The sequence below is a fragment of the Gossypium hirsutum genome, chromosome D12 (genome assembly GCF_007990345.1).
Source record: "Gossypium hirsutum isolate 1008001.06 chromosome D12, Gossypium_hirsutum_v2.1, whole genome shotgun sequence".
Classification (NCBI taxonomy): domain Eukaryota; kingdom Viridiplantae; phylum Streptophyta; class Magnoliopsida; order Malvales; family Malvaceae; genus Gossypium; species Gossypium hirsutum.
The window spans coordinates 6,225,158-6,236,694 of NC_053448.1; the positions used below are offsets into that span (position 1 = coordinate 6,225,158).

An 11,537-nucleotide genomic window follows, 5' to 3' on the forward strand; every position below is an offset into this window, starting at 1 on the left:
GTTTTATGTGCTTATCAAAGAAGGAAAAGTCCCTGTTTAAGAGTAGATCTAGTATAATTGAGTGGAGTTGCATGCAATCTTAGAAATAGGATAACAAAAATCTACCAGATTAGAGTCAAATCTAATAGGGAAATTCATAGATCGAGTTAATGTGAAAATAGGGGTTTTAATTAGAAAGAAATTTCAATTAATCGACTTACTCTTGAAAGAGATAGAAGCATAATTTAGGGATTTCTACAAATCAATATACTAAGTGAAGAAATTGTTTAATTCAGATTGATAATAATAGATTAAATCTAGGTGGATTCTTTCTTGGGTATTGTTTCGCTTCTTGGTTGTTAATCATTTGTTTTCCTGATTCGTTCTTTCTCGTGTTCTTTAGTTAATTAATTTAGTTAATTTTAGTTTTAATCAATCTCTCTAATTTGTCGGTTAAATAATACAAGGATAGTAATTACTAGTACTTTTAGTCTTCGTGGGAACGATATCTTTGCTCATCGTAGCTATACTATTAATTGATAGGTGCACTTGCCTTAGTCAAATTTTTAGTTAGTTTATGACTGCAATCGAGTGACCCGACCCATGATCAAGTTTAGTTTCATTTGTAAATAATCAATTTTCATATGATAAAAATGACATGCATGATCATAAATCATATCAACTAGTAATTTATTATATCTAATTTTGAATTACTTTTATTTCATATTTTAATAAAAAAATTTCTTCTCTCGATCGTTTTAAAGATAGAATATTTTACCAACAAACAGTTGAGTGCAATGATAAGACACATTACATTCCCAAAGGTAGGTTGCATGTTCTAAACTTGGAGATGATATTAATGAGAGAGGTAGCCACAGACCCCAAACATAAATCATAAAACGGACATAAAAAATACAAAAAAGAAAAGAAAATTTTTTAGTGTCGCGTGAATAGTTGCCTGGATAGTAAGTTGCACCGCTTGCTTTCCACCATCTTCAATCTTCATGTTGTTTCTTTTCTTTCCTTTTATTTCACGTTCTTTCCCTCTCTTCAATTTGTTGATATATTTTGTGATATTTTTGTTGTCTTCATGAGTTGTGATAGATAGACACCAATGCCTGATATTATTGAACCTCCATTGACCATCAAAAAACACTCTTGAAAAGTGGGTTGGTTGTAGATCCTTGAATGGTGACTTTTCGTTAGCTTATTGATCTCTTTTTGTTTTCATGATATTTTGAAATAATAAATAATTTTACAAGCCAGTTCAGACTCATGCTGCTTTAAAGTCTTATGTGTTTTTGTATTGTTTTCCTTTGTTTAATAATTCTCATTAAAGTTTTTGCCTTATCTTGTACAAGTATTACTTTTGCTTATGCAAGTGATAGGTATGAATTTGTTGTTATCCTTTTCAGTTTGGTAGATGTTTGGTTTTTTTATTGATTCTACTCATCGCCTTGGACTCTCCGGGGATAATTCCCTTGATACTTACAAGCCTTTTAAATATGTTGTGTTTAAGTTGTGACAAAAGCGATTGTGAATATATTATAATGTTTTATTCTTATTAAGGCTAAAATATATGTTTGTATTAATAAAATTTGTCCTTCATTATATATATATTTTCCAAATCAGATGATGCATGAATGAGTTAAAATTTCTTTTAATAAAAATATATATCTAATTCCCAAAAATAGATCTAAAAATAATGTGAGGTGTGTGAGTTCTTGATTGGGGATGGCGTTTCTTCACATCTGTCGGTACCCATAGATACATTATATTATTATGACCCCCAAAAAACTATACATTAAAAAGATACGACATATCTCACAGTATCTTCTACAGTGATTTCCCCTTTTGTCGTTCGCAAATGACGCCATCCGTATCTCCATCGCATTTTCTGTATGCATTAAAATATTGGGTTCGAATCCCTCGACATCTCCAATTCCAAACTTATCCAATATTTTATGTAATCTTTTATAAACATATCTATTATATAGTTTTGTTTTACCCACCTCATGATAAATTTATATACATATATTATAAAATTTTGATTATCTTGTGATTTAGGGTTCTAATTATCAAGTTAACATTTTACACTTATAACTTTATATTAATTACTTTTATATTAAATATTGATAAATTGTAAACATTAATTTAGCATTATTTTTAACAAAGCATAGTAAACTATTATTTTTAAATTATAGATTTAACTTTGTTGTCAAAAAGAGTTAAAAGAAAATTAAAATGTTTAATATAAACGTAATTATATTTAAATTCAAATACTTTTTAAGTAATTAATATGAATTAATAAAGTGAGAAAAACCCTATTACTCCAATGAGTAAATCTAGTGAACCAATTCTCTTTGTCTAATTAATGTAAATTATCTTAGGCGACAAGTAATCCAATCGCCTTAAGACTCGCATATCTATTTTTTTTACTTTTATTTAATTTTTTAAAATCGATTATCCAATTAAATAATTTACACAAGTCTTATTTGTATCTCGTTTAAGTCATGATGACTTTACCGTATTAAAGTGTATGCGTAATTTTATTTAGTTAATTTGATCACATTCCAAATAATTAGACAACATAATCTCTTATTTTAGCTCCAATTCAGATTCATATCTAATTTAATAGATATCTAATGTGACTAAATTGACCCTAGGGGAAACACCTATTACTCCAATGAGTAAATCTAGTGGACCCTTTCTCATTGTTTAATTGTTTGCGGTTCCATGCAAGTGTTCGTGTTAAGCACAATTTGTTAAAGATTTGTGTTGAGCTAATGGAGGGATCGATTTGATGTATATAATTAGGGCTGAATTAACAAATAATTAAGTTTCAATTCTTCGTCTATTAATTACATCGTTATTTTAGTGTAAATTAACCAATAAAAAACCCACATCATCTTTTCTTCACTCATCTAACAACAACTAATGGGAAAAATGACCAAAATATTTGATTTCGAAAAATTTAGTGACTAAATCGAAAAAATTAATAGTTGAGTGAGCAAAATAGAATGAAGTCAATATTTCAGTGATATTTTTGTACTTTACCTAAAAAAATTAAATGTTAAACAAGTTTTTGAGAAGCAAATGTTAGACATTTTCATTTTGAATAAAATAAAAAATTTCAATAATTTATCAAAGGAATAAGATTTGACATATTATTAATGGAGTTTTTAAACTCCACAGCTAAGACCAGGAGGTTGACAAGCGTGATATAATAAAATATTAAAAATAAATATTTAAAAAACAGATGATAACTTTTTAAACTAGAATAAGAAATCAAATACGTACACCCTTAACATCTCCAAACACTTGTTCTTGTGTGTTTTTCTAACACATTCAACCTCAAATTAATGAGGTAAAAATCAAAATGAACTCAAATTAAGAATGTTAACATTTAATGGCTTAACTACCCTTTTAAGTCTCAATTTCAATTTCTATTATTATAAGACCTGAAACACAATCCTACAAATATTTTGTTTTCATTGGATCTATAAATACAAAGTTTATTTTGGCACATGCATCACCTACCACTCATGTGAGTGACGCAACACTTGGCTATAAACAGTCTTTTTTTTTTTACTAAAATAAATAATTAATTACAAACATAAACAAATTGAACCGTTTCTCTCAGTGACACCACCCTACTTTTCCTATCTAATCATGCAATCATCATTAGTTATTTGGTGTCGCCAATATATATATTTAAAATATTTGAGAAAATACAAGTATGCTAAAAAATAAAAAAAAAAATTTTAATGGTGTCGCTCATATGTCAGCACCAACAAAAATAAAAAGGAGTTGATTGAAAATGAAAAAAAAATCAGAAAATAACGCTAAAAAAGGAACAAGAGTAAAAAAGAAAATTAAAAGCTTTGGGTGTTCACTTTTTGTTGTCACCTTGAGAGAACAAAATATCCTCAAATATTGAAAAAGATAATATGTTTTTAATAATACAAAGAAGAAATTAAGGTTGATAAATGTCTAAAACTTTTAAATTAAAAAATATTTATTATTTTTCAATCAAAAAATTAAAAGTAGTTTCGATTATATTTTTGTTTTATTTATTATTGGGCACTAAATATATGTTATAAATAATGTGGATGTTGAAGTTGGAAAACATGAAGGATAGTAGTAGTATATTTAAAACATATTTGTTTTCTATTAGGAGCAAAAATGATCCCTTAATCATATGGTTCATTTTATATTTAATTAATTAATTGAAGGAAAGCTTCATGTGCCTCTACTTACAGACAGAAAAGACTAAAGAGACTTATAATTTTAATTATTATTTTCATTTATTATATATTAAATTAGTTATCATTAATTTTAATAATATAAATGAATAATGTTGAATTATTTGAAGTTTTGTGAATGATTTTTAGTTTTTACAACTAATTTATAAATAAATAACCTTGGACTGACTTGCATGTAACCAAAAATTTGAAGGAGTAAAAAAATCAATTTAAAACACTTAATCGAGAATTTAATCAACTAAGGGTAAAAGATCGTGGACTAAATGTGTAAGTAATTTTATCCTATCCTAAATTGTATTTTAATAAATGGTTTCAAATGAATTTTCTTTTTAGTTTTCTTTTTTACTCTTCTTCTTTTTTTTTAGGGTTTTTTTTCCAATTATTTTTTTAAAAATTTCACCAATGTCAGCATTATTAAAAAATATCTTTTTGTTCTTTGGCATATTCGTATTTTCTCGAGTATTTAAAAAAAATACATAAGCAAAAAAAAAAAAAAAGAAAGACTAATGATGATGGCATGATTGGGGGAAAGTGGTTGGATTTACAAATTTAAAAACGAAAGACGAAACCTTGTTTGTAATTTGTAAATGTTGGACTTAAGAAATTAACAGGAAAGATGACAATCAATACAACCAATCTTGGAATCATGGTGACGAGACTTTAGTCAGTGACTTGAACGTCACTGATGGAGCGAACATAAACGTCCCACTCTCAACCTCAAACGTCTCATAACGAAGGAAAAGCTCCACCACCATTACTCTACACAACAGTACCACCAGATCTTTCCCAGCGCAATGCTTGTTCCCCGCCCTCGTCTCCTCCGTCTCACGCCCATTCGACCAATAAACATACTTTAACAGCTTCTCTCCTTCCCCAACAAATCTATCACCCACAAATTCCTCAGGGTTCTCAAAAACCTTGGGATCTTTAGTTGCAAACGGTTGATATCCAAATATCATCTCTCCTTTCTTGATCTCAAAGGCTGCATCGTGGCTTTGAATTACAAAATCAACCTTAGCTTTGCCATACTGGAAAGGAACTGGAGGATCGATCCTTAGGTATTCATAAACCACTGATTTGGTCAAAACCATTTTGTTCAAGGCAGATAAAGTAACCCCACCTTCCACTTCGACGGTGGTCCTGATTTCATCAGCTAATTTCTTGTGTACCTTTTGTCCCGCTAATGCAACCCATTTAATCAGCCCAGGGAAGAGGACTTTCATACCACCATAAGCATTAAAACCAGCAAGGAAAACTAGGTTATGGCAAGCTTCATCTCTTTCAATCCCGAACTTACTTTCAGCTTCATCCAACACTGAGCTTCCGAACTCATAAAACACATCGTACAGTTTTTTATAATCAGATTTAACGAGAAAAAAAGGGAAAGTGAATGTGCGCAACAAAATATCTTCGAAATAACATAGAAGATTTGGTAACAACCCTAGTGATCCAAGTGGTGCAAGCTGAAACAATAACCATTTGTCAACAAGTTTTGGTCCTTTAAAACCTATCCTTGTTTCACTAGGGCTTTTGTCACAGAAGAGGCGAAAAACGTAGTTAAAAGACATGGTATCGCTCAAGGTGTTAAAATAAGCTTCTTTTTTGCTAGAAATTTGAGCTTCAAGCTCATTAAAAAGCTCTGATAAGCCTGTTTGAAAGAGTGGTATGAACTTATGATGTCGGGCTGAGAGAGTAGACAAAATGAAGGATTTCAAAGAAGTGTGCTTTGGCTCGGAAGGGTCGAGGTAGGCGCAAACACGATGGCCACCAGTGTAGGCCAGGGAAGGCAAGAAAGTTCCGTCAAGAACATCACGTTTTTCAACTTTTGAAGTGTCGAAAAGGACAGGAAAGGAGACAGCATCCAGAAGACAAACAACACGAGGGCAAGAGGCAATTAAAGGTCCAGGAGGCATATTAGTTTTGATGATTGTGGATTTGTGCTTTTGGATTCGGTTCTCAAAGAACTTGTCTCTGCCTTCATGGTAAAAGTATGCTAAACGATCTCGAAATGGACCAAAGAACGTATGTCCGCAGTCACCAGGAATTGGTTTCATTGGTAGCTGCAGTGGCGACAACAAAGAAGAAGAAGAAGAAGAAGAAGAAGAAGAAGAAGAAGAAGAAGAAGAAGAAGACATTGTTTAATTATCAGCTCAGGTAAATTATTAGTTTGGAGAGCTATGTCTCTATTTCCTATATCTATATATAATATATAAATCCAGCTCCTAAGGAGCTTTATGAAATAAATATGGATAAAATAAGTGTAGCAATTAAAGGACAAAATGGAATAAGATTACATTGGTTTTTAATATAAAGCAAGCTTTTAAAGCGACTTATGAAATAAATAGGGGTAAAATAGATATAGCACAAAATAAGAATAGGATTACATTGTTAAATATAATTAAGTAAATAAGGTAATTATTTAATATAATTTTAATATATTTCTAAAGCCATATAAAAATAAATGGATATTTACCAAAAATACGGAGATATAAAGATTTTAATAATTATATTTTTGTTAACCAATAATTGTTAGTTGTAATGGTAAGTCAGTCGTATTGTTGGTTCAAACTTGGAGGTAGGAGGTGTTCATGAATTGGGTTGGGTTCATATAAGGTATCTAGATTAATTTTTCAAACTTGAAAAATGAACTTATTTTTTTTGCCCAACTCGGCCCTCCCTTATTTGATTTTTTTATATTAGTTTTCATTAATTTTTTTAAATATAATACATTAAATGCACATAAACATTAAAATAAAAGTTTCCTAACACATTAAAAAATGTTTATATTAAAAAATATCATAAATATTTTATTAAATATAATTTTAAAATTTTATATTTTGAGTTGGGTGATGGATTTAACAGTTATTGGATTAGTTATTTAATAAAAATAAAAATATATATAATATTTATTTAACATATATAATTAATATAATAAAATTTATAATATAATATATTTGGGCCGAGCCATGGGCCTTAAATTTTAATCAAACCCATTTCTCGAGTCTCAATATTTTTATTCAAACCTTCTAATTTTTCAAGTGAGCTTTCAGGCCTGAACAGATGGTCCGACCCATGTACATGTTTAATTGAAGACATAAACCATAAAATTAACCGTACCAAAAAAATAAATGTATTTCTATTGTTTCTAAGTCACCTTAATTACTATGAAACTTAACCATTTTTATTTGTTTAATATATCTCAAAAGAATAGTTCTTTATTTATAGTGTATATATATATATATATATATAGTTTTAATTTGGTTAACCTTTATATATACAAACTGAAGTAGAAAAGGAGAACATTTATATTTATGATATCTATTTAATACATATTTCCAAATTTTTGTAAGCCTTTTAAAATAAGTAAAGTTAGAAAAATGTTTTAAATAATTGTTATTTAATCTATTTACTCTTAAGGTTAAATCATATTAAAAATATTCTTTACTCTTATTATTTTATTTTATTTTAAATGCCATTTTTTATTAATTGTCTTTATTTTTTTATTTAATTTTCTTTGTTTCACTTTTTTAAAGTTACATTTTGTGCCTTCGTTACTTATTGTTTTTTGTTAATTGCCTTTCATTCTCTTTTTAATTATGTTGGGAGTTACAATTTCTCGGTTTTTCTTTTGAAGTATACAATTTATTTCTTTTATAGAGAACAACATTATTCCAGTATCATCATGTATAAAACGACTATTTGTCCTTAACTGATTAACAATCTCTTCCGGGGGTTCCTGAAAAACTATCAGGATATAAGGGTATACTTTCATCCTCCCTGCTAGTATATGAGTAGCTACATTAACTTTTTTTGGAATATTTTTAATGATCACCCACCACTGCCTTCTACAAAATTCAAGAATTCTCGAAATGATATCCCTATACAATTACCCACACGACCTATCTAAAATGATTTTCACAACTTTTTATTTTTAATTATCATAAGATATTGCTTTCAATTCTCATGCTTTCAAAATAGTTTTTAATTCTGTAGTTAAATCACATGATTTCCTTAAAACAAAATGGATTCTATCATTTTGGACATTATATTGGAGAACTTAAAGTATGTTGATGCTTGGTATTTTTACTTTTAAATCACTAATCTATTTGACTAATTATTTTCCCTGTCTACCTCAATGTTCATACTACATAATGGAGAAAATCTAGAACAGACACCCGTGAGCCTTTTAACATAACAAAAGATGTTAAGAAATAAAACTTAAAGTCATTCATTGGTATCACATCTTAAGTTTAAGCTCAATAACATGCTTTTTAAGCTATGATTGGAACATTCATTCTTTGTTCAGTGTATTTTATTGAAAAAATAGTATAAAGAATATTAGAGCTAGTAAAATAGGCCCGAGTTTGAAAATTCATTCGTGCTCATTTGAATTTATACCAATTTGAGTTTGAGAATATTCGAGCCCGTAATAAATCCAAGCCCAAAAAGTTCCAAGTTTGAAAAAGCCTAAGCCCGAGTTCGTAAGAATCTGGGTTCAAAATCAATCTGACCTAGCTCGAGATAAATTCAACCCAAAATTCGAAAAAGCCTTAATTTATAGTTGAACAACCATAATAAACATTATTACTAAAACTATTAATACATATACAACAATTACTTTATTATATACTAAATGATATAATATTATATAATATTGTAGGAGGATTAACTTTCAAATATATGAAAAGTATAGGGACTTCAAGCATATTTCAACCAGTTAATAATAAACAATAATATATAATAAATATTAGGGAAAACTACGTAATTAGTCACCCAACTATTAGCATGTTTTTATTTTGGTCATCCAGCTATGAAAGTTTTCAATTTAGTCACTAATGTTTTAGATAATTTCTATTTTGGTCACTTACATTTTAGATCGTTTCTATTGGGGTCACACTCCATTAAATGGTAAACGAATCTGATGATGTGACATTTTTCTAACCAGTATAATAACACATTTAGTTCTCAATACATACATATACTATCAATTTGACTCTAATTCTAAATAATTCAATAAATATAACCTTCCACATTTACAAATTCTATCATTTGATACTCAAACACATATCATTAAAATCTAATTAAATAAAAAATTTCACCCCTTCCCCAAACCTCCCCCCGTGCCTCTCCCTCCCTCTCCTACAGCTTCCCCCTGCCCTCCTTAATAAAATATTATTAAATACATGTTTATAATTATAATTAGCAATTCATAAAATTTAATTAAAAATTTAATATCTTATTAAAATATTATTTTTATTAAATTAGATTTTGAGTTGGACTTTAATTTTTAACAATTATATTTTGGTATTGGGTCTTTTTTTTTTAATTTTGAACTTGAGATTTGGGCTATAATTAGTTTATTTTGAGTTTGGACAATAATGAGTATATTATTTGGGTTTGGGCTTAGTATAATATATTTTAATTTTGGACTAAATATTTTAGAATATGGGTATTATGTTTATGAATTTAGTAAGAATGATAAAAAGTTAGTCAATTGTCAATATAATATAATAATGAACACTAAAAAAATATTTTTGTTAATTTAAATAATATCATAGAATAATAAATTTTACATAAGCATTTTAATTGTTTTATATAAAATATCTTTATTAAATAGATATTATTTATGTTTTTTATAAGACAAAATTAAATTGCGTTGTCATCGTATAAAAGTACAATAAATCATTACATTCAAAAATAAAATATTTATAACTTATACAATTTAAAATTATTTGAATCGGTCAGACGTCGCTTGGCTCAATTCTAGCCCGAATTCAAAAAAATCTAAGCCCATAATAGATTTGAGCTTAAAAAAATCCGAGATCAAGAAAACCTTCTTTAAAATGAAATTAACTGAACAAAACAAGATGGTAATCAAATTAAACACCCTTTAAATACAATTATTTTTCTCATCATTAGTCATGGACAGTCAAGTAATTGATGAGGCTTTAGTCAAAGTCTTGAACATCACTGATGGAGCAATCATAAATGCCCAGCGGAAAAGCACACCACCGAATCTTTCCTAGCACAAGCCTTGTTCTCCGTCGTGGAATCCTCTGTCTCACGCTCATTCGACCAATAAACATACTTCAAAAGCTTATCTCTGTCCTCCCTAACAAATCTATAAGTGAAAAACACCTCAGGGTTCTCAAAAACCTTGGGATCTTTATTTGCAAACGATTGAAACCAAATAGCATCTTGCCTTTCTTGATCTCAAAGGTTGCATCGTGGCTTTGGACAACAACATCAACCTTGGCTTCACTGTATTGGAAAGGAACTGGTGAATTAATCCTTAAGTATTCATAAACCACTAATTTGGTCAAAACCATCTTGTTCAAGGCAAATAAAGTGATCCCGCCTTTAGCCTTAACGACGGTCCTAATTTCATCAGCTAGTCTCTTTTGTAACTTTTGTCCGACTAATGCAACCCACTTGATCAGCCTTGGGAAAAGGACTTTCATGCCACCATAAGCATTAAACCAACAAGGAAAATCATGTTATGGCAAGCTTTGTCTCTTTCAATCCCAAATTGATTTTCGACTTCATCCAACATTGTGTTTCTGAACTCAAAAAACACATCGTACAAATTTTTGTAATCAGATTTAACGAGAAAAAAATGGAAACTAAATGTAAGAACAAAATATCTTCGAAATAACCTAGAATTTTAAGTGATAACCCTAATGATCCTAGTGGTTCAAGTTGAAACAATAAACACTTGTCAACTAGTTTCGGTCCTTTAAAACCTATCTTTGTTTCATTAGGGTTTTGCTAAAGAACAGGTGAAAGACGTAGTTGAATGACATGGTATCGCTTAGGGTGTTAAAATAAGCTTCTTTTTTTTGGTAGAAATTTGAGCTTCAACCTCGTTAAAAAGCTTTGATAAGCCTATTTCAAAAAATGGTATGAACTTATGATGATGGGCTATTTTAGGGGTGAGCATTCGATCGAGTCGAGTAAAAAAATTTCGAGTTAGTTGAGTTAACGAATCTTATTTTAGCAACAAAACTCAATTTGAATTTTTCAAATCGAGTAAAAAAATTTCGAGCCAAGTCGAGTCGAGTTAACGAATCCTATTATTTATACTCAATATTGCGTTTACATGGACCGATTATTTAACTAATAGATGAAGTACAAGATTATTTAACTACATAAATAATATAATGGTTTTGCCTTTTAACTTAATGGTTTTGACTTTTAAATTTAGAAAAGGTAAACATTTATCAAAACGATGTAGTTTTACCTTTTCTTATTCGGATTTTTTGACAACTCGAATCTCATATTTGAGTTAAACAG

The 11,537-nt window shown here is 29.0% G+C and overlaps 1 protein-coding gene and 1 pseudogene across 1 annotated transcript; both read right to left on the reverse strand.

Annotated features, from left to right (window-relative positions):
- Positions 1-4,814: 4,814 nt before the first annotated feature.
- LOC121224644 (allene oxide synthase 3) lies at positions 4,815-6,479 on the reverse strand. Its single transcript, XM_041108330.1, has one exon. The coding sequence runs from the start codon at positions 6,377-6,379 to the stop codon at positions 4,889-4,891; it is 1,491 nt and encodes a 496-aa protein (XP_040964264.1). The 5' UTR covers positions 6,380-6,479; the 3' UTR covers positions 4,815-4,888.
- A 3,747-nt stretch (positions 6,480-10,226) lies between these two features.
- LOC107940689 (allene oxide synthase 3-like) lies at positions 10,227-11,184 on the reverse strand (annotated as a pseudogene).
- Between the last annotated feature and the right edge of the window lie 353 nt (positions 11,185-11,537).